Genomic DNA, 24,613 nt, shown 5'->3' on the forward strand with positions numbered 1-24,613 from the left:
CTGAAGAGAAATAGGAAGCGTGGTTAATTGTATATTTTAAAAGTCAGATATGGAAAGCTAGGACTCGTGAGTGATATCTTCCTGTTCTTTTAAACACAGAATTCTCTTTTTCTCCTTCACACAGCTTGCCTTTCTGTTTCTTTACTTCTCCTAACCATCTTATTTTTTTCACCCTTCTTCTGAGCATCACAAGCACTGTTCAATCCCAATTGTTATGCTTTCACTTCAGTTCAGATCTGTCAATGACAGTTCAGTATCAAAGCAGGACACCCGGATTTAAAAACAAGGTTCCAAATACTCCTGTTAGGAAGAAAACCTGGAGATTGGAGCAGCGTTCCTGAAAACATGGTCTTAACTCCAAAATGACTCAACTCCAGGACTTGAAAGGTCTTTTCCATTGCTGATGCCAGAGGAATCTCAATGCTAATTATCCTCGGAATTGAGATTTCCTACCTCAGAGTCAAAGGAATTACCTTTGATTTGGTTATATGCCCAAGTTTTCTTAACTAGTGACACATATGATCATAGAAGTAGTGTTGATACTGACACTTTTCTAGAGAGACTCATTAGGTCAGTTCAAAGAACTATTTCTATAAATAGAGATTAGAGCAAGAACTTGTTCAAAGAGGTGTTAAAATGATTTGTCAATTAAACATCACAGCAAAATGTAAAAGTGGGGATAGATGATATATACAAAATGAATGAAACACAGAAGAATGAAATAAACAAAAAATTGGCAAAATGTTGATAATGTTGAAGCTGTATTACAAGTTAGAAGGATTTAGTGTGATATTCTCCCTACTTTTGTATGTATTTGAAATTTTCAGAATAAAAAGTTTTAATGAATATGTTAGGTTGAACTACATGATATGGCTGGTAGTTAACAAATTTTGATACAACAGTGGCAATTTCATACGGTTCCAACCCAATACTTTAAAACTTAAATCCTTAAGTTTAAGGATTTAAAATAAGCAAAAATAAGCAAAGAGATAAATGAAACAAAAGAGTATTAGAAAGAAACTCATATATATATATATATATATATATATTCATATATATATTCCATATATACAGAAGAAAGTATAGGATTAAAAAAACACTGGAGTGGGGAAGGACTTCCTAAGCATTACATAAATACAGAAAAGAAGACAGCTTTGACAACAAAAATTTGAAGATTTATTTATTTATTTGAGAGAGAGAGAGAGAGAGAGAGAAAGAGAGAGAAAGAGAGCATGCACATGCCAGCAGGGGGAGAGGCAGAGGGAGAGGAAGAAAGTCCTCAAGCAGATTCCCCACTGAGCAAAGAGCCCGACACAGGGCTCCATTCCAAGACCCTGAGATCACAACCTGAGCCAAGATTAAGAGTGGGACACTCAACAGACTGAGCCACCCAGGTGTCCCTGACAAGAAAACTTTAAACTTCTGATAGCAAAATGAGCCATCAACAAAGTTGAAAAACAAATATCAAGTTTGGGGGAAAAGAAATCCTTGCAAAATCAGGAAGATAAAAATAAACAACCCAATAGAAACATGGGCAAAGGACATGCTGACAAAATTCAAAGAATTATGAATGGCTAATAAACACGTGAAGTTATGTTTAATATGATGGGGGAAATGCAGAGCAAAACCACCTTCATCTCTTGGCAGCCTGGACTGGATGAAATCGGACTAGTGCTGGGCAGCAGAGCAGCACTCATACCTGGGGCCTCTACAGTCCGTGCCCTCCTTGATGCTGAGAAGTGCATGGTTCTTTTACATCTTCTCTGCTCCCCCTGAGTGGGAAGTGTTATAACCAGAGGAAGGAGCAATAAGCCACAGGAGAGAGGATCTAAGCCACTGGATTTTAATGGAATCTGACCAGGTAATTTCTTTAACGCTCTTCTGTGCCGGGCTGGCACAAATAAGTGGGCAGCAAATAAATTTCATCATCCAGAACTGTGCTCTTCAAATATGTGGCTAGTTCAAATCAGACTAATTAAAATTACCTGTTAGATTGGTTCCTCAGTCCTACTCAGCACAGTGCAAGTGCTCGCTAGCCATATGTGACCAGTGGCCATCGTACTGGGCAACACAGGTATATAACATGTACAATATAGCATAAAGTTCTTTTCACATTGATATCAACCGTAGTCTATCTTATCCTTCTCACAAAGCCTAACATCTCAGATAATTTCTCCATAACTTTTCCTTTCTTCATCACCACCTTTCATTTTTGTAAATTATTCTGCTGAATACAGTAGTTTATATCCCACCTGAAAATCCACCCATATTGTAATCCTTGTATGCTTTTTTCCCCTCAAATCAACTGTTCCAGGGAGTGATACTGTTAGATTCTATCTAGGTATGGGTTACATAGACATAGGCATTTTCTGGAGTCTTTTAAGAGAATGGCTTCCCATTAATTCCTAATAGCAAATCATAACCCCTTCATCAAGACCCCAGCAACAGTCTTTCTGAACAAAATACCAGAAGACCTTTTGGATGTCCCTAGCACACTGCTAGAAAAGGATCAGGCTCAGATAAGTTCTCCTGCATTTGGTCTGGCGATGAGGCATTCAAAACCTCCAGAAGCAGCCCCAAGGTCAAGATCAGAAACCAGGACTCTCAGGTTTGGTAAACTGCTGCCATCACAAGAATAACAGGCATTTTTAGTGCTTCAAAGAGGGGCCAAACACCTACGACAATCACCCCCACCACTGTCCAGACAGGAAGATTTTCAAAGGGACGAAGTTTGAATCTATAGTCCTCCTCTTCTGTCCTCCTGGGGCTAAAAGGGAAAAGCATTAGGAACCTGGTTCCTACCCTTCCAAAGTAAAGAGAAACAGAATGGATACCTGTCATAGATGAATGGAAAAAGTCACTATTTCTTTTCTCTTTTCTATACATCCTAATTCTATAAGGGCCTACTACATTTAGATAGATACTATCCATATTCCCTTGCAAAAAGTAAAGAAAGCCCACAATAATATTCTCTACAAAAATCCCAAGACTTGAAACACATGAAACCAGAGCTATCTGGCACAGGGCAGTACTTTATAAGGTCCTCAATTCCACACACAGTACACAAACAGTGAAATGCCATGGCTCCTGAAAACAGCTTCGTAGAAAGAGAATGCAGTTTTTAAAATCTTGATACCAACACTCTGCTCCTCAAGGCCATTCCTGCCTGACCACCTTAAATATTTGTGGTTTCGATCTGGCAGCTTCTCTGAAACTAAACACATACACTTTCTCAGTGTAAGTCTGCTCACTAACACTGCATACCACTTTAGGAACAGGAATTCAGGAGAGGGTAACTGCATAATTAACTCCAACACAACTGAGCTTTTGATTTTGTATCTACTTCTGAAAACTCTCTGCTGCTCTGAGTTTGGCAACCCCTCCAAAGCCCCGTCATTCCAGAAGAGTGTAAAGCAGCAACAATGAAGTGACAATTTAACTTCCCTGCTACTGGCAGGACACAGGATGAGCAGCTGGAGACAGAGCTCAGAAGACTTTCCTCCCTCTAGGCCTGAAACAGCCCCAGAATCCACATGTCAGCAGCACAACTAAGGCTCCGCAGATCACAGTGTTTCCACCCTGCAACCTCTGACAACCTTGCAGGCTCGTGAATATACCTTTTTAAGGGAGAACAGAAGCCGTATATCTGGACCCATGCTAAGATGTTTGGAGGCGCTAAGGTCCTCTGGTGGGACTTACATAGTTCAAGAAGCTTATTCTCATGGGTATGCTCTTCACATTTCCAAATGCTCAAAGGGAAAAGGAGGATATCAATGGGAGAGAAGTGCACAGCAGGGAGCAGATACCTAAAAGCACACTTAGGCACATATATGCCACATGCATGCACACACGGGACTCTAATTATCCATGATCAGAGTTCTGTATGCTTCTTGAAGTTTTTCCTTGGGATGACTGGGTGGCACAGTCAGTTAAACGTCTGACTCTTGGTTTTGGCTCAGGGGTCCTGGGATCAAGCCCTGCATCAGGCTCTGTACTCGGCATGAAGTTTGCTTGGGATTCTCTCTCTCCCTCTGCCCTGCTTGCTTGTGCTGCCTCTTTCTCTCTCTCTCAAATAAATAAACAAAATCTTAGGGGAAAAAAAAAATAAGTTTTTCTCAAGAGGTGCCTGGCTGGTTCAGTTGGTGGAGCATGTAACTCTTGATTTCGGGGTTATGAATTCGAGCCTCATGTTGGGTGTAGAGATTACTTAAAAATAAAATCTTTAAAAAAATAAATTTTTTCTTAAATAATGTGAGAAATTAAGTGGAGTCTTATTTTTCTCCACTGAGAACTTCTACCTTGACTTCCTACAAAAAAACAAACACTAACAATGGAGGAAAGGACAGAGGGTTTCGTAACATTACTTTCACTTCCTTAACAAGGTAAGATACTGAATATAGACTGAAAAACTCCCTCTTTCTATATCCTCAAATGATCTGAAATCTTTTACAACTGACAGACTTGATGCAGTTTTCCCACCCAGACACATTCTAAAGAAACTTCCAATTCACTAACCTGGCCCTGCTGTGGACAAAGCCAGGGCCATTCTGTTGGGCTAGGAATAGCATCACATCACAGGAGAATCCCAGTCTCTTTCTGATGCTCATAAATGGCACAGTGTCAGTGTGTTTGGAAGCCATAACTCTGAGTAGAGCTGGAGTCCTGACTTCCTTCCCTAGCAAAGTGGTAGACCCCACAGGGGTAGAATAAGAGAAGGGCAAAACACCAGCTGTTGAAATGGCTTCCAATTCTGAGACCAGAAATAAAATTCAATTGGCAAGTCAAATAAAAGATGGAAATTACTCTTCTTTGCCCAATCAACCCCATCACCCAGCCAGTGACTCCAAAGGGATCACTCCAGGGAACACAGCTTTCATAAGTTCAATGCTTTCTGAGAGCTGCAGCACACGCAAACACAACCACCGATCAGAAGGAAGACTTACCGCCTCTCCCCGTTGTGCTCAAACTTGATTCTGACGTCACTCTGCCAAAGGAATGATAGACAGGTTAGCGGGTTCTCTGTGTTATCTGTGGCATGTGTTAGCCTGCCATTCCCAGGTAAGCTCCAGGTAGTCCTTTAGCAACGTTAGACAAACATCCTTGATGCCTCCTGTTCCAGCTTCTCTACCTCATATGCATTCCTTTCCAATGAGTTGGGAGCCTTCCAGTTCTAACCTCAGGAGCAAGAAAGCTCTTGGGACAAGATCCCCAAGTAGCGGCCCCAGATCAGCTGCAATGCTCTGACGGGTCATTTCTAAGTTCTACACTCATTTCCACAACAGACACTGGAGTATCTCTCACCACATCACCTCCTGGCCCGGATACCTTTCCTTCTTGGCTGATATGACTGAACAGAAAGAGAATCTTGGGATGGATACTTCCTAGCTATGGGTCCACAAACAAGTTACTTATCTGTAGTTTTCCAGTGTACAGTGGGGCTAAACATACCTAATTTGCAGAGCTGCTATGAGAACTAAACAACATAATGTAAATAAAACACCAGGTACAAAGTAGACATGTGATAAATGGTTGCTACTGCTACTACAGATTTCTGAGTTCCTTTATGGGTTTTTTTTTTAAGATTTTATTTATTTATTTAACAGACAGAGATCACAAGTAGGCAGAGAGGCAGGCAGAGAGAGAGGAGGAAGCAGGCTCCCCGCTGAGCAGAGAACCTGATGCAGGGCTTGATCCCAGGACCCTGGGATCATGACCTGAGCCGAAGGCAGAGGCTTTAACCCGCTGAGCCACCCAGGCGCCCCCCGAGTTCCTTTCAATACTACTCCCAGTAGGGTAAAGTGGGATCCTGGACAAGTTACTGCAGAACTGTTCCCAGATTTGTCCTAAATGACCATCATGGATAACCTGTAAGGTGCAAGAGAACATGAACTGCATCTATCTTGTTTCTGTACCCCCAGTGAAAAGCAAGGGGACTGGTATATAATACCTGAGCTTACTGTTTATCTAAATGGATTAACTGGGTAAAGAACAGAATTGTGTAAAGAGTGTAAATATCAGAAATAGGAGGAAGTTGAAGCATCAGAATGTTAAGAAATAAATCAAGGAGGAAAAGATATTGTAAAGGGAAAACAAATGACTCAAAGGAGTTTAAAATGGCGGGAAAAGGGAAGAGATATTATAGAAGAAAAGAACAGGTATACAGAAAAAAAGAAAAGTTAAAACTGTCAGGAAACCAACAAATAATAGAGATGGAGGAGAGAAAGAGTACATAATCAGTGAATAAGAAGTATACTGAGAATAAAGAGAAATTAATAGACTGTGGCTTGCAAGAAAGAAGAAGGTTCTAGAGTATCTTTAGATGAGAAGCACTAAGCAGAGAGAGAAGACGACAGAATGGGACGGAATGTCAAAGGTAGGGTGGATACATAAAGGACTTCCTTTACCCAAGAGATTAGAAGGCTAGAATTCTCCTCCAGTCCACTGGCCTGGACGGGTGGTTCTAATTTACACTCTAAAAATGACTGAGGACCTCAAAAAGCTTTTGTTTACATAGATTGCATCTACTGAGATTTGCTATATGAGAAATTAAAACAGAAAATTAAATTTTATATACTTTAAAAATATTACATGTTAACATAAACACATTGTTATAAAAATAACTATTTTTAGAGTTTAGTGAGAGAACACAAATTTCTTTAATGCATAGCTTAATAGGAGACAGCTGGGTTCTCATGTCAGCTTCTGGTTTTAATCTGTTGTGATAACACATATCATGTAGCTTCTGGAAAACTCTACCGTACATTCTTAAGAGAATGAAGGTAAAAAGGGCAAGTAACATTTTAGTATTCATATGAAAATAGTTTTGACCTCAGGGACCCCCTATAAAGTTCTTGGGAATTTCCTAGGTATTCCTAGCCCACTGCTTGAGAATCACTGAATCAAAATATAAGAATGCACTCTTCTAACCCCATTATTTCATTTTATTTTTTTAAAAATTGATTTATTTATTCATTTATTTGACACAGATTGAGAGAGAGACATAAAGAGAGGGAACACAAGCAGGGGGAGTGGGGAAGGAAGAAGCAAGCTTCCCGCTGAGCAGGGAGCTGGATGTGGGGCTTGATCCCAAGACCCTGGGATCATGACCAGAGCCAAAGGAAGTAGCTTAACAACTGAGCCACCCAGATGCCCCCCATTATTTTAAAGATAAGGTGTAGTTGGGGCTCAAAGAGCTTCATATCCCTGAAAAGTTCACATGCTAAACAGTGGACAACAAAGCTCCCCTGACCTGCAATGTGATAACTCTTCAAAACAGTCCTGATCTTGCCCTCTCATCTGTTTTTTTTAAGATTTTATTTATTTTTTTGACAGACAGCGATCACAAGTAGGCAGAGAGGCAGGCAGAAAGGAAGGGAAGCAGGCTCCCTGCCCAGCAGAGAGCCCAATGTGGGGCTCGATCCCAGGACCCTGGGATCATGACCTGAGCCGAAGGCAGAGGCTTAACCCACTGAGCCACCCAGGCGCCCCGACCTCTCATCTTTTAATGTAACATACAGACCACTTTATCCACTAACAGTATATAAAAATAGCTAATGTTTATTGAACATTTGCTGTGTACTAAGCCTCGTTCTAAACATGTTCCATTTATCAGTTAAACAAACCCTCACAACAGATACTGTTACTGTCCTGTTTTACAGGAGAAACTGAGTTACAATGAAGTTAAATAAGTCCCCTCAGTGTCACCATGCTTTAAAGAGTGAGCCAGGATTCAAACCCTGGAAGCCCAGCCCTTGACCACCATCCTAGCTACAACTTCAGTGTCTCAGAGGCATAGGAGATTTTACTCACAGATGCAGGGCTTCAATTGAAGAAACTATCAAAGGATCTTTTGTGACCTTACTTTTTGGAACTCATGGTGGAGATGGCAGAATAATGCAGTCAGAACCAAGAGACTGAGGTAGCAGTCATGTAACAAGCTATAGGTACAGGGCCTGGAAAACCAGCAGTGGAGGCTTTGGCTGAGGTTGTGAGTAGACAGGGATGAAGGAGGTAGAATGGGAAGGTCAGTGTCTGCATCCGGTCTGCACTTGCGTGTGCGTGCTACCGTGTGTACGTGTGTGGGTGTGTTTGGGCATGCGTGCATGCCTGAGCAGCAAGGCGGGGCAGAGAAAGTTGTTGTGTGGATTTAAGGTTTATGCAAGTGACAGCAGTATTTGGTCTTCTTCTCCTTCCCTGAAATGCTGAGCAGTTAGCACGTCCAGGGCTCCCCACGGCACAGTGCCTATGACAGGGTGCTGTGCACCGACATGCCACCTCCAGCTGCCTACACGCTCTAGTCCCCCAGCCAGCTCTGGAGTTATGTGGACGCTCACCTCAGTGCGCAGCCCTGTCTGCCCCTGCAGGTCGGTTACCATAGCCCTGCACCTCCTGCTGCTCGCAGCCCAGCACACCTTGGTATAGCACTCATTATTACTATTTTTTATTAATAGATTTTATTTTTTTAAAGATTTTATTTATTTATTTGACAGACAGAGATCACAAGTAGGCAGAGAGGCAGGCAGAGAGAGAGAGAGGAGGAAGCAGGCTCCCTGCTGAGCAGAGAGCCCAATGTGGGGCTCAATCCCAGGATCCTAGAATCATGACCCGAGCCAAAAGCAGAGGCTTTAACCCACTGAGCCACCCAGGTGCCCCTGGATTTTATTTTTAGAACTGTTTTTGATTTTCAGAAAAATTGAGCAGATAGAGCCCACACACTCTTTTCCCCACCAGTCTCCTCTATTGACATCATACATTAGCACGGTACATTTGTTTTTGTTACAATCAATTAACCAATACCAATGTATTACCTAAGGTTCATAGTTTTTTCAGATTCCCTTAGGGTTTATTTCTTTCTGTTGATTAAAAAAAAAAAATTGTAGGGCATGCCTGGGTGGCTCAGTCAGTTGGGCTTCTGACTCTTGATTTTGGCTCAGGGCATGATCTCAGGACCGTGAAATCGAGCCCCAGGTTAGACTCTGTGCTCAGCACAGTCTGCTTAAGATTCTCTCTCTCCCTTTGACTCTGCCCCTCTCTTCCCTGGCTGGCACATTCTCTCTCCCTCTCACGCGCTCTCTCTTCCCCTCTTCAAAATAAATAAATAAACAAATCTTGACTTTTCTCTAACTTTTTATAGCAGTAAAAAAGCATATAGCAATACCTCTTAAACTGGGACATTATACTTTGATGCATTTATAAAGGAATCTCCTCTGTCCCTTTGTGGGACTGAAGGAACTAAATTTATTTAATCTCAGTCATAATTCAAGCACTATTCTATGTGAATTCAGTTAGAAAGGGAATTCAACTTTTGCTTTAAACCATAAATCACTCCTACTCAAGACTAACCAGGCCTGTAATTAGTAAGCAGTGTAAACAAAGACGCCCCATGCTCTGAATCCCTTCTGATGTGGTGACAGCCTTTCCCGAGCAGGATGCCTGCAGGTACCCCATGGGTGCCCACATCTGCCAAGCTCCTAAATCTGAGTTCCCCCTGTCAGGCTGACCAGAATAAGCCATGGATAAGGAAAGTTCAGATAAAGATAACTTTATTCAGCTCCTCCTGCCAACCATCCTCCTTGCCTCTCTGAGATATTTCACACTGGTGGCCAAATCCTCTTTAATGAGGTTCTCTCCTCCCTTTGCCTTCCGTGACTCTATCCCAGCCCAGACAACCTGCCACCACTCTAACCACTTCTGCTTCTTTGCTGGTTCCTCTTCCTCATGCCTTCTCCCACCCCTCCTCCAACATGTGATGTTCCTTGATGTATGGACTTTCCGCCTCTCGATTTCTCCCCCTTCACATCTTCTCTTCAGTAGGAATAAAAAATAGGCAACTTATAAACAGAAAATCCCCAAATCTCTGACCAGCCCCAATCTCTCACGTGACACTTCCTCTGTCTGCCATGTAACTGAGGCAGGTAAGTCACTGGTCAGAATGCAGCATTAGAGTCAATCCATCTGGCTTCAACTCCTGGCTCTACGACCTCCTAACTACATGATCTTGAATTTGACTAACCTGTGACTCAGTTTCCGCATCTGTAAAGTGCAAACAGCAACAATATTTATCTCATGGAATTATCAGAATTAAATAAAATATTTAGGTAACGATATGAGAATAGTGCCTGGGACAAAGCAAGTGCTCAATAAATGTTAACGCGAGTCCATGAGCCTTTAGCCAAAACCCGTGGGACCAAATGCATGTCAGGGTGCACGCTGTAGACACAGGGAGGCAGTATACATGTTCCATGTATGATGTAATGCCTCCCCCCAGGGGAGGGTGTCTCGGGCAACACTTCCATGCCACAGGCAGAATACGAAAAGGTATTCCCCATGCTTCTCTGCATCACTTAGCCTCTCCTGAAGTTAGTTTGGAGCTTTTTGACTAGTTCTCACCAAGAGCTGGAAACATCACTGAGTTCTATACTCCCTTCCCTGGCAGCCATGTCCCAGGTCAGTGTGGCCACCCTCAACCAGGGTCCTGACTGTGGGGAACACTGTCTTTCCCTTGCCCATGCTGGGGATATTGTGTTAAGTCACCTAAGATCTAGGGTTTTTCTAGTAACATAGTACAAGCTAGTTTTTGTAGTGAAAAGTATGAATGCTCACAATAAGTAGAATAAATAAAGACTATAAATAGCCCTGCATCCACTCAAGCCAGGTTTTGCTGCCAAACGAGTTTGCCACAAATTGAAAAAAGGAAAAAAAGGAAAAAAAGCCTTTTCAGTTTCTAGTACTCTTTGGATTTCAGAATTGCAGATAAGTGATGGTGGACCTGCAAAAAATCACATGCACACACACACACACACACACACACACACACACACACACAATCTGAGTTTTTTTCAGTATGACCTCAAACTCAACCTGGCTCCATGTATGTCTGCACCAATTGCCCTCCTACACTGGTCCCCTTCTCAGCACTGCCACTTGTCACATTGGTACCACAGCTCCCTTGGCTACAGACTCAAACCTCTGAGTTCTGCTTGATCCTCTCCGTCCCCTCCCTTCCAATTCTCCCTTCAAAGGCCTCTGTTATAGCACCCCACTTCTCATTCTCTCTGTCCTTTCTCTCACTGAGCCCCTTTCCCGTCACCCCTGGATTCCTAAGGGAGCCTCTGTACTTCTCAGCTCCCTTTTCCAACACATTCTACATTCCTCTGTAGAGCTGAACATTTTAATCATGGCTTTCGCCAAGTCCCTTCCTTGTTCGAAAAGCAATCAGTGACACTCCTGACCTATGGAATAAAGTCTAAATTCTCAGCTGTCATTCAAAGCCCTTCAAATTTACTCTCACTCAGTTTACCTACACATCTCACGCTGTTCTCAGCAGGAATGCTCTCTGCGGCCCAATCATCCTGAAATAAGCCATGTTCATTCTTTCCCCTAGGCCTTTAACCAGCTTCCCGATTTGGAGTGCCACCCTTCCTCCCTGCCACCTAACTAAACGTTCACACATCTTCACAGTTCAAGTGCTACCTCCTCCAGAAATGGGTCTGTAACTCCTTTGGCTCAAGTTCACCTTTCACTTTCCTGGTCTTCTAAAGCACTCACTGTTTGTACCATACATTTAGGCACAGTTGCATCCCATCAGTTTCTTTTAAATTTTTATTTATTTATTTGAGAGAAAGAGAGAGAGAGAGCACAGGGTGGGGGAGCAGAGGGAGAAAGAGAATCCCAAGCAGACTCCCCACTGAGCACAGAGCCCAATGCAGGGCTCGATCTCACGACCCTGAGACCACAGCCAATCTTAACCGACTGCAGCATCCAGGAACCCCACCTCAGTTTCTTTTTTTCATGTATTTCTCATTTCCCAATAAGACTGTATGATTTTCAGAGTACAGGGAACATATTTCATTGTATGTCTAAGGCTGGACTATAGGCATACTGAACTGAAGGAGAGGGGCCATCTTGCTAAGGAAAAGAATTCCAGTACAAAAATTCAGATCTAGGCAAGTTCAAGTTCCCTGCCCACCATAGCCAATCCAGTAACAGTGAGGGCCATGGCCAGGAGGATAGTGAAAGCTGAACTACAGATTTGGCAACTTAGCAGGCATGACAGGAGTAACCAACAATGATACCAAGCTTTTTTTTTAAAAAGATTTTATTTATTTATTTGTCAGAGAGAGCGGGAGAGTACAAGCATGGGGAGTGGCAGGCAGAGGGAGAGGCAGGCTCCCTGCCAAGCGAGGAGCTCGACGTGGGACTCGATCCCAGAAACCTGGGATCATAGCCTGAGCTGAAGGCAGGCGCCCAACCTACTGAGCCATGCAGGCATCCTAATGATACCAAACTTAAGTAGAAATAACCTTCTCTAATCTAAACTCAAAAACTGAACATGCAACACAAGTGAGTTCCCAGGAATCCCTGTAAAAATCAGAATTTATTAAACAAGGCTTGTTAAACAATTTGAATTGACAAAGTCCTTAGTTAGCCATTGTTCTGAGTGCCCTCTCTGATGCTGTAGACCTCTTTTCCCTGTATTTGCTAGGTATCACTGATGACTCCCCCATCTTTGGTACTGGAGTCCTTATTTTGCCAAAGATAGTAAATAAATGAGAAGAAAAAAAAAGGACAACAAAAATAATTTTGTGTGACTCTGGAAAGTCCTAAGAGATCAATGGAAGAGACGATTATAAGGCACCCTTCTCTGCCCTAGTTCTTTCTATATCCTCAGTCCTTGCATTTTATCTGGCATGCAGGAGCAGTTCAGTTGAGTGTCTGAATGAATCAGTGATTAAATGGCTTATTACTTATCTGTGGCTGCCTAATAAATCACCACATATAAATAAATAAATTTATATTTTATAAACATATATAAATAATACAAAAAAACATTATATAAACACATAAATGTAAACATACATATATGTATATAAAATATATGTAAAGCAATCTTCTTATAAAATGTCAGACCTATATATTGCTTTATGTTTTATTTCCAAACTAGCCAGACTATCTTATCAACAACCTTTGAAAGAGAAAGGAAGTCCTGAAGAGCCAGGTCTATCACAGTAAAAGCAAAGACCGTCTGCTCAATCACTGACCTTGCTGGAAGAACAGCCCCTAGAATTCTCCTCCTTTAGAACTGAGAGCCAAGAGCTCTGCCCTGCTCGTGCCTGCAGTGAGGAAAGCAATTTTTCCATTCTGAGGCTCCTACTAGTGAACATCTGCAAGGTCAGACCCAGCAGAGCCTGAGTTCTGTTCAAGCCTTACCAGTTTGGTAAGATTTGAGAAAAACTGGAATTAAAGATTCTATTTTGGGCAGTGGGGTGGCTCGGCTGGTTAAGCATCTGTCTTCGGCTCAGGCCATGATCCCGGGGTCCAGGGATTGAGTTCTGGGGTGAGCTCCCTGCTCAGCAGGCAGTCTGGTTCTCCCTCTCCCCTTTGCCCCTCCTACCCGCTCACGCTCTCCCTCTCTCTCTCAAATAAATAAATAAAATCTTTAATAAATAGAGTATCTATTTCTTCCCCTACTGGGATTTTTAGAAGTTAGGCTAGCCTCAGAGGTTTGCAAAGGGCTATCTGGTAACAATCCAGTAAGGGCAAAAAACCTTAACCCTTTCAGAGTTCCATGACAGTATACAGAGTTCTGATTAGAAGCTTCCGTCAGAGCTCATACTGCAATGCCAGAACAGAAGTGATGTAATCACTACCACTTTACATCTGTGCATTTGTTTCATAATGCACAAGATGCTTTACATTCTACAATCTTACAACAACTTTTAAGAGGTAGACACAGTGGATATTATTATGTCTATATATCCGATGGAAAAACTGAGGTTTAGAAAGATTAGACTTAGACACAGTAAAATTTACTGTGACCAGGAGTCAGAAGATAGGACTCCTGAGTTTGCGTCCTAGCTCTACTCAATACCTTTGTGTAAGCACTTTGCAAACTCTAAAGTATTATACACGTACTATGGTTGTTGTTATTATTGTTAACTGTTGTTGTTGAAAGTACTATGTACACTGTAAAATCCTAGGTTAATGGATCAGTAACAATGACTTCCAAGCCAGCGCTCTTCTCACTCTACTAAGCCATCAGCTTCACGGAGACATTGCACCTGCTGATACAGCACTGAGTTAAGACCAGGAAAGGGATGCTGCTCATCGAGGTCTGCAAAACTGTCCACATGGCCCAGGCCACCTGGGATGGAACACACATTTAAGAATGTTCAGTCAGCTCTAATCAGGCTGTAGGCTTCCAGGGATCTAATGTACAGGAGGAAGAAGAGAGCACAGATCCTGCCTCCTAGCAAACAGTTCATAGCTAAGCACCGCACTGCCCATGTACTTCCACAGCTGCTCAGAATGCTTAGTTGTTGCCAAATGCCTTCTGTTCTTCAATTAGTTATACCTACTTTATTCACTTAGGGAAGAGGACGTCTGAAGTCCTACCAGCAGAGATAGTAGGTTAGGTTTTTCCAGTTCTTCCAGGCCTCAGCCCCCCACCCCCAATATTTCTGTCAATGAACCCACAGCTCTTCTGGCTTTCCTTTCCTGTGTCCAGCTTGAGCTCCAGGAGGCAATGCCAATCTCAGCTCTGCCCAGCGCCAACACTGCCCTTCTCACGCTCAAGTAAGCACTCTTTGCCTGTGCTGGCGCCATCACCTGCCTGAATAGGCAACTTTTCCTGCTGGCCAAAATACTTAGTTACTTTCAGCTGGAACTCTGCAATTTGAATCTTTAGTCCTATTTAACATCTCCTAGCTAATTTGGCATCTCTTAGCCATTTAAATTAGGTTTTAATCTTTCATTCTTCTCTCCCAAGTATAGACCTCCTGGCAGAAGAACTGGTAATGGAGAAAATGGTTTAATCCTATCCTAAGCCCAAACAAACAAAAACAATAATATTAATAAATACGGATTCAGTCTATAAAATGTCAAGTCCTAGGTTAACAGATTATTAACATCACCAGACTCTTAGGCCAGGTTCTTTTCATTACACTAAGCTGTAAACACATCTCCCTCCAAGGTTCCCTCTACCCCCACTTCACCCCCTCCTTCCTAGTCTTCACTAAGACTTTTTTCCCAAGTTTCCGCTTTTGGATTTTGCTGAAGAATACCCCTCCTGGTCAGAAGCTGAACATCTGCTACAGTTCCCAGGAGACACCATTCTACAACCTTGACTTTATTAAGGGAAAAAGTGATCTTGACATTGTCATTGCCTTTTACCCAATATTAGCATAAACTTTGAGCTTCCATTTCTAAACAGCCATACTAGTTCCACAGCTCCATGTTTCCCCCAGACCCCCTGCCTCCTGGAACAGAATCTTAGCTACGCTTCCCAATGATGAGCTTATCACAATGTGTAGAAACACGTGATGGGTGTGGAGGAATGAACATCCCAATGAGTCGCTAAACACCTCAAGCGTGCACTTATTTTCTTGCCCAGCAAGCCAAGAGTCCCTTATGTAATATATAAAGTTGTGCTGTCCAAGCCAGTAGCCACTAGCCACATATGCCTATTTAAATTAAAGTTAATTAAAATTAAATAAAATCTAAAATTCACTGCTTCAGTGGCTCAATAGCTACGTGTGGCTAGTGGCTACTACACTGGACAGCACAGATACAGAACCCTTCTATCATCACACAGAGTATACTGGACAGCACTTACAGACGCTGCTTATGAACAATACTGTTCTGTGACATGGTGACTAAAAGCACAGAACATAGGTAATGAGTAACCAGTGCTCCCTACAAATCCACGAAAATGACTTGCCTAGGAAATGAACTCCACACTTTTCCTGTACTTGGATCAGATCTGAAAGCACATTTTAGCTTTATGAGTAATTTGGTTCCTTACCAAAAATTTCTTTTCCTCACCGGCCCCTGCACATGAGCTTGTTGTTAGTGTGGGGCTCTTCAGAAGGGCTGAGCTGCCGCTGTTGTGTTTTTTCTTTAAAAACAAACAGACTGAGGTTAATAATTTGTATCCTCCATGCAACAGAAAAAAATTGATGATATTCAAGTAAATTGTAGGTATTCAGACCCACTACCTCTTAAGATTACTTCTTAACCAACAGGCAATCCTTTTTTACAGCCTTCTCCCTTCATAACCACGGACTTGACTTTAATAACACAGCAGCTGGCACAGGACAAGATCAGGACTTTTCTTACAATAGCTTTTAGGTTTTAATCAAAAGGATCTCTAAAAGGTAATCTCCCTTCAAGGAATGGATCAGGGACCACCACGCTACCCTCCTCTTCCCAGCCTGGTTCCTTTGGGTCTTCCAACTCAAGAAAGCTTCCCCTTTTCACCTAACTGATATCCACACTAATAGCCCCATTTGGAGAAAGATCAGCTGACTGGAGCAGCACACTCCACCATAGGAAGACAGGAAGGAAAGTGAGGTCATTAAGCTCAAGCCTGGGGGAGGGGACTCACTTCTGGTAAAATGCTCCTTCCAAAAGCAGCTTTGAATAGAAGAGAGTTACCACAAGGCAGAACCCACACAATTAGACAGAATAATGTATGAAAATAGTGTAAGAATGGGCCCTATTCTGCTGTTCCCCCAGTTCTGTAAGGTAGCCATAAAAATGAAAGCAGCTTTCTAAGCTAATCCTTCTGTTAAATCATGAAACAAAAGGACTCAGGATCCCTAGTTTTCCTAAAGGCAGGAAATACTCTGGGAGGCTATATCTAGCAGACCTTAGACAGTAAAAGTTTTAGGGCCTTACTTTTTCTCTAGGAACCAAGGATTCTTTGGAACAATTGGTAAATAAGGTGCAAATCAGGAAAGAGGTTAGTCGATAATGAAGAGACACACAAGGAAAAATGGCAAGGACAAATTTTCATCAAACACACCAAACATAGCCATCTGATACAGCACTAGAACCCATTAGGGAGGAAAGCTCTCCATCATTCACTCCTCTCTGCAGGCCAAAGAACCCAGGAATCAGGGAGTTTGTAAATGACACTGGAGGCCAGAAGGTGGTTCTCAACAGTGCACGAGTTTAAATGTTAATAAAAATAGGAACTGTTTTCCTAAAGAAGCACACAACTGTCAATAAAACAGGCACCCTCAACTACCTGAGTTACTATGAGGGGAAACAACTGAAAAACAATAGATATTATTGTTTCCTTTAGAATATATTGTATGATATTTTATTAAATAAATTTTCCTTAATTATATTTTAGATAAGCTAATACAAAAATTATTAATTTTTCCTAAGCATATACTGTAAGGTAGTTAAAAACCTTCTGAGTTAGAGATTATGAATCTGGATTAAACATTTGCCAAATCATCAGTAAAGGAACAGTTATATGAATCCTGTCTCTACAAATGAAGGAATTACTCTTATTCTCTACAGTTAAACAGTAGGCACAAGGTCAGATACACAAGGCTTTGGGACTCCAGATCATGACCCATACCTGACTGGGTTATATCATTACTATTTAACAGACTGTGAAAGAAAGAGGCCAATAGCATTCAAGCCTAGTAGTAGAGTATCCTTGGTTTCTCAAATATTTCCCATTTGAAAACCCCTCCCCAGCAATTTAGTTGGGTTTGCCATGGCCACACACACACCTGCCTATTTGGGTGACCCGTGTCTTTGTTCTTCATGGTCTCATATCCAGGCACCCGGGGACGTCGGCTCATCTGGAGGGCCACCAGATCCTTCATGATTGAGTTCAATGCCTCCTGTTCATCTGTAACGAAAGAGAGCACATGGGTTAAGATACTTTAATAGGGACCATAGTTAAGTGTTGAATCACTAAATTGTACACATGAAACTAATATTATACTGTATGTTAACTAACTGGAATTTAAATAAAAACTTAAAAATACAGGCCAGCAAATTACTATAAAACATTATATGACTGGGCACCTGGGTGGCTCAGTGGGTTAAAGCCTCTGCCTTTGGCTCAGGTCATGATCCCAGGGTCCTGGGATCGAGCCCCGCATCGCGCTCTCTGCTCAGCAGGGAGCCTGCTTCCTCCTCTCTCTCTGCCTGCTTCTTCACCTACTTGTGATCTCTGTCTATCAAATAAATAACTAAAATCTTTAAAAAAAAAAAGAAAGAAAAAATTATATGACTAATAGGGAGTTCTGCCCAGGTGAAATGACAGACCCTGTAACTATAATCACATGAATCTGATGTCTGAAGAATAGATAAATGAGGTCAGACTATGGCCACTTAAATTTTAATTGATTCTTAACAAATCTCCAATAAGATTTCTGGCAGCAATATTTACCAGTTCACTGGTGGCAAGGGAGGTGCTCAAACAGGGCAATTCTTCCAGTGCCAGAGAAACTCAACCAGGAAAAACAGATAAAAAGTTGGAGCGAACAACAACATAGCACAGTGTAGTAACGTAGCGAGTGAAAAGATGAATTCTCGGAGAGCTGATTATGGGTCAGAGTCACACACAGACTTATTCTTAGAGCATCCCATGTAGAAGAGCACATTCTAAAAGGTACCAAACAAGGACCTCTGCTTGAACAGAAGTTATTTTACAAGCCTACTCTTTGAATGCCCCCTCCCAACTCTTTACAAGTTTATAGGCCTTCTGCTTCCCATAGGGAAGCCAAAAGGCAGCTCTATTGTTTTTCTTCCCTAACCGACCAAGCAATGCATTGTCTCTGCCTTACTGGTATTACTTTTAATCCCCTTTTCTTGAACTAGCATAGAGTACTAGAATTCTCACGCACCGAAGACAACTGGACAAAAAACCCAGAACCCAAACCAGCCCAATTCCATGTTTTGCAAAATTCTCCCAGGTCCTTGAGGAGAGCATTTGGGAGTTGAAAATAAATCTGTTGATCTGGAAAAGAATATGAAAGATGAGTTGTTACACGTTTTGGTGACAAGTGAGTCACTTGGGGACCTGGAGCACACATTAAAAGAAGTAAGTACAAGAGACTCCACCCAGAGAGTACCTGTTTTTTGTCTTTCGTCATTGTGCCTTGGAAATGTTCTAACACCCTGTGAAAAGAACAGCATTTAGTGTAGGAAGTAAAACTGTGCTATTTGCCTCTTCCCTCTTTCTAGATCAAATGTGCTCAACTGCCAACACGCCCTCTGAGGAGGTTCGGGAAAGGAAGGAGAAGGGCACCCATGTGAAGGTTTTTGCCTGCTCATAAAAGTAAAATTAGACTTAAAATGTGCAGAGAAAACACCACTAGAGCAGCTTTCCATCCAATTCCATTTCAAAATATGTACCAAAGTGTATATGAAAGTTGATGTATAAATGGGATAGTGAATGTAAAGGAAGTAGGTATCTACAGAAAAACATGTCAAAATTTAAACACATACATCCCAAGATAAAACAGTCACAGTGAAAAACAAACAAAGAAACAAACACATAAACGTCCTATCAATTGTTTTATATTTTCTACCAGTTTCCCTATAAGCTCCTTAAAGAAAGGAAACTTGTATGATATTTTGTTCTGTTTTTTAACCTCCCAACCAAGACTTAAAAATTAGAGCATAACCTCTAAGCTCGGAAGACTGGCTTATATATATATAATATGTATAGGCTTACATATTAAGCTAGTTTATATACTATTTAATATATGTGTATACAATTTTCAGGCCAACTGTAGCAGTAAATTGGGATCACTATAAAGAGAATTATGACTGGTAGGTGTTTTCTGAGGCACATCCAGTGATATTCCAAACAGGGAAATACATGGAGTTTTCAGTATCAAGGGAACCACCCTGAGAATTGGTAATTTCAGAGATGCACAACACACACGCTTTTCAAGTCAAATCCACGACAAGTAGAACTACAGAATCATTTCTAATTCTGTATAAGACGATGCTATTATAAGAGCTGGTTTATCAGGTTGACAAATTTGGTTTCCAGGAAGCTAACCAATTCCTGGCATTACTTCATGGATAAACTTGTTTGGTAGTTCCAGGGCTGAGAACACACTAGAGGAATGGTTTGGCACTATCTCTTAAAACCCAGGATAACTGACAAAATGGACACAGGAATATAGAATCTGATTTTTGTCAAAGCCAAAAACACTGCTAAAGGCAGACAGCTTCTTAAATGGATACTTCAAACTGAGGATGTGGATAAAGACAGGAAGTAAATCAAGTGGCTCTTTTAGGCATTTCTTCCTGGATTGAGATTTTTAACTGAATTATCAGCACTCTAGTATGATATTCCTCAAAAACAAAACCAAACAAACAAAACTTTTAAAAACAAAGAGCAGCTTTCTTAGAGTACAGCAATCATTTACATGCACTTTGTAGTCAGAAAGACCTGGGTTTAAGGAGGCTTTCAACAGAGCACTGATTCCCTTTAAGCCTCAGTTTCCTCATCTGTAAAATGGAGATAATAAAAGTATCATCTCACAGAGCTGCTGTAAGAGCTAAAGGAAAAAGAACTTACAAATTATTCCTCATGGTACCTAACTAACACTTAGTAATGCTAAAAAAATGCTGGCTATTTATCGTCAATGGGAAAAAGGTCAGTGGAAAAAGACTGGGCACTATTTAACCCTAATGCTTAATTTTTCCTGGATATTTATTAGTCATTAACAACAGCCATTTACTGAGTACCAATATATATTATACATTAGGTAGTGCCAAGTTCTTATACATTAGATAGTTCCAAGCTGTTCAAACTCTAGGGATAAAAGAATGAATGAGACCCAAATACAAGCTTACACAAATAAAGCGATGGACTTAGACAATATACAGACCAGAGTACATAAACACACACATGTAAAAAAAATTTTTACAGTGAGTAGCAAGAGGTTTTATAGATGATTTTACATAATTATTAACAGAATAAGGATTCTTTCAATAAAGCAAGCTGTTCCAGCTAAACAGGAGAGCTTAAAAAATGAACTGAAGACGAGAAAGAACCTAAAAGCAAGTGAGGGGACTGAGGGGAAGAAAAGCGTGTCAGGGACTGATCCTCAATGAGAACTAATCCTTATCGAGTAGAGTAGGAAGAAAGTATGCTGGCAAAGAAACCTTTAAGAGGACTGGGGAAAAAAAAAAAAAAAAAAAACACCACAACAACGAGAGTGACACCAGAGCAGTCAGGACCAAAGAAGGACAGTGGCAGGCATAGGCCAGGCAGGTCCAATAGAGCGGCAGAGGCAGAAACAAAATTTTAAAGGGAATCAAGAAGCTGGAGATTAAAAGGAAACTGGAAGTAGTAGAAATCAACAATTCATTTGTGAGCTTTACACATGAGCAACTTGAGGCTGGGGTAATAGTTAGTGTGCTATAACCTTGAAAAGATTTCCTGAGGATGGAGGTGGTTTGACACACTTAAACGCTACCAGGAAGAAGCAGAGAGGAAGAAGTTCGTTCTAGAGGTTAAGAGGCTATGACTACAGAGAGAAGGAGTATTCATAGAAAAGAGAAAAGAAGGGATCTATGAAAAAAGGATTAGCATTCAGGCTTAAAAAGTGGAAACTCTCAAGCAGTCTTAAGCAGACAGCTATCCATAATAATCCAGCAGCACGGACTTTTTCTTCTCTGGATACACTGACCTATGGTCTGGGGGCTGCCAGGCAACACATTCCTTTCTCCTTACCTCCAGCACGAAGTCAATCTTGCAGAGTGAACTATTACTTCCATCTAAAAGTAGGGTTTTAAGGCACTCCCATTTATGAATTCCCTTGGCTAAAAACACAGAAAAATTTCTAGTAGCACATTGTCCTTCAGTAAACATCGGTGTCCTTATGGTATCTGTGTACTATGTCAGACACTCTCCCTTTTCCATATATACAAATCTCCAAATAATGTTTTAATTGTTGTTTTCACTTAACTAACGTTATTTCTTCGCGTGGCCAGCGCTCTACTCAGCAGTGCCAGACTGTCCAATCACGCTGCTCACCCAGGAGATGCTGTTTTCAGTGTCCCTGAGTCAGATTTTATTACCTTCTCCCCCCTTTCTTTAAAGATTTTATTTATTTGACAGACAGAGAGAGAGGATGAGTGAGCATAAGCAGGGGGAGCGGAAGACAGAGGGAGAGGGAGAAACGTATTCTCCACTGAGCAGGAAACCCCACATGGGGCTTGATCCCAGGACCCTGGGATCATGACCTGAGCTGAGGGCAGACACTTAACCAACTGAGCCACCCACGCACCCCCAGATTTTACTATCTTGATCTTCATGACAGTTCACATATTCCCACTGCCTTCACCTTGTCAGAACCTGGGCAAACATTATTTTATAGTGGCAAACATTATCTTTTAGTAAGCACAAACAAAAAGGCCTGAGCTTCAATTCACAAGAAACTTTTTTCCTTCATAGACATGGTTGAACCTTTGCTAGATCTCAAAGTCAAATTCTGGTGTTTATTTTTCTGTTTCTGGGATATAACAGCCCTTCCAAAGAAACTAACCGCTAAAAATTTATTTTTTATTTTTAAAGTTTTTCTTTATTTATTTGAGAGTGAAAGGGAGCAAGAGTGAGAGAGTCACTGAGGACAGCTGGGGAAAGGCAGAGGGAGAGGGAGAAGCAATGTTCGCGCTAAGCAGGACGCCTGACATAGGATTCGATCCCAGGACCCCAAGATCATGACCTGAGCCAAAGGCAGACACTTAACTGACTGAGCCACCCAGGCACCCCCAAAATTTAAAAATACATATTACAAAGTAAGCTGTTGCTTCCTCATAAGAATCAACATATCACCACTATTTTTATTTTAATGTTTAATGAAATTAACCTAAAGGTCTGGAAACTATAAAATTATGTAGATCAATCCCAAAACTATAGAATTGATCTCTCGTTCCCATGCATCTTTACACGGTTTGGACAAAGTACCTACAATACCCCTTGTACTCACTTGTTTACATGTTTCAGCTTCAACTTATCTTTTTAAGGTAACTTGTTAAGGCAGGATAAATACAGATATAGGGTCTAGTACTGCTCCCAACACATAAGAGCCAATAAATAAATGAATAAAGATTAAACGAATAGCTTATATAGACAGAACCAAGAAAACTGCTTCTTATCCTTTGTGTATTCCCCGGTTGGATACTTACTTTTTATAAATGCCTAAAATTTAGTTTTAAAATCCAACTGTTAGGGGCACCTGGGTGGCTCAGTAGGTTAAACGTCTGCCTTCAACTGAGGTCATGATCCCAGGGTCCTGGGACTAAGCCCTGCGGGACTCCCTGCTCAATGGGGAGTCTACCCCTCCCTTTCCTTCTACCCCTTCCCTCACCCCACTCCTGCTTTCTCTCAAATAAATAAATTATTTTAAAAAAATGAAATCCAACTATCATTTAAAAAATATCAGAAATCTAGTTGACACACAGCCATGTTGACTCATCAAATTTCAATTAAAACAGTTGTTGGTCAGAGTCTAGATTGTCAGGTTGTCAGATTCTAGACAAGCTGAACTGACAATGGTCTTACTGAGAGCTAATAACAGCCCTGGAACCTTAGAGACCCAAGTTGTCTGTAAATCACAATGATTCTGACTTCCAACCAAGCTATCAAAGCAGAACCAACCCATCCTTAATCCTGTACTCAGTTCACTAAAGTTTCCCACAACATTTCCAAGTTGTTACATGTTTTTCAGTAACATTTCCCACTAAGTTTCAGATTGCATTTATAAAAAGTCCAAATACACACAAGTGAATTAGTCTCAAGTGTTATTAACAGCATTTGCCACTATAATTACTAAAACTGGGAGAGAATTCTAGTGTGACCAAGAAAAATGAGCAGTCAATCCCAATTTTTTAAAATAACAACATAGTATCAAAGCCAAAAGAAAAAAAAAAGAAGAAGAAGAAGAAGCCTATCTCCATGTTTCCTATTATTTACAAGGTTAAATGTACTACAGGGATAAATGTAGTTCCCACTGGGCATTTACTGAGGCTAACAGCCAATATAAAATCTAACCTGTTTTTATTACCAACCCAAGTTGTCAAACAAGCTTGAGTCTGGGGCTTTGAACAGCTCAGGAAAATATGACTGTTAACCAAAGAACCTGCAGGGCAGAGACTCCAATTAGTTTTGGTCTTTTCCTCACTAAGCTGAAGTTTAACAAGTATCATGAAAATATTAATGAGTCTGTATGTCTCTCTTATCAACCTCTTGCTGTATCATAATACATTTAGAACCACAGCAACTAAAGCAAACTAATCTGGGAATCTAAGTTTTCATCTGATGAAAATTCTTAAATACTGGAAGTCAGTATTTAAGAGACACTCTCCGTGTGTGTGTGTGTGTGTGTGTGTGTGTGTGTGTATACATATCCTTGCTGAACCTTTTATATAATAAATTAAAGATCCAGGCTCTGGAAGAACTCAGTATTAGCTCTAATTGCATATTAAGGTCATCTACCAAAAAAAAAAAAAAGAGAGAGAATGGTATGAGGGGAACCTGATGGAGAAAGCTAGGCAGTGGCTCTTAAACCAGCTTGCCTAATACATGGCAGCCAAGAGGCAAGTTAGTTCCCCTCTCACTGCCTCAGTTGCTTTATGTAAAACAGACATGGGGACAAATGAAAAGCAGAGTTCCTGGTCCTTTTTTCTTTGCGGTTCTGGCCACTACCTATATAGTTCCTTTCCTCCCCATCATTGTCTCTCCATAAACTCATACACTTAAAATAGTTCTTAAAAATGTCCGGAAATGTGAAAACAGGCTGACATCTATTTTCATGTTGGACATGCAAATGTAATCAAT

The 24,613-nt window shown here is 41.2% G+C and overlaps 1 protein-coding gene across 2 annotated transcripts in view; it reads right to left on the minus strand.

Moving 5' to 3' along the window:
• The window catches only part of MAP3K3 (mitogen-activated protein kinase kinase kinase 3), a 60,847-nt gene that overhangs the window by 34,019 nt on the left and 2,215 nt on the right, over nt 1–24,613 (minus strand). Inside the window, exons 2-4 of one of the 2 annotated variants that reach the window (XM_032870873.1) lie at nt 17,529–17,650; nt 15,803–15,895; nt 4,944–4,984 (exon numbers count right to left, since the gene is read on the minus strand). In XM_032870873.1, the coding sequence (XP_032726764.1) occupies nt 4,944–4,984; nt 15,803–15,895; nt 17,529–17,650 (256 nt within the window). The remainder of the gene's footprint in view (nt 1–4,943; nt 4,985–15,802; nt 15,896–17,528; nt 17,651–24,613) is intronic. The other variant, XM_032870874.1, reaches the window with a different exon arrangement.

This window comes from Lontra canadensis, unplaced genomic scaffold (genome assembly GCF_010015895.1).
Source record: "Lontra canadensis isolate GAN:19392208 unplaced genomic scaffold, GSC_riverotter_1.0 scaffold41, whole genome shotgun sequence".
Lineage (NCBI taxonomy): Eukaryota > Metazoa > Chordata > Mammalia > Carnivora > Mustelidae > Lontra > Lontra canadensis.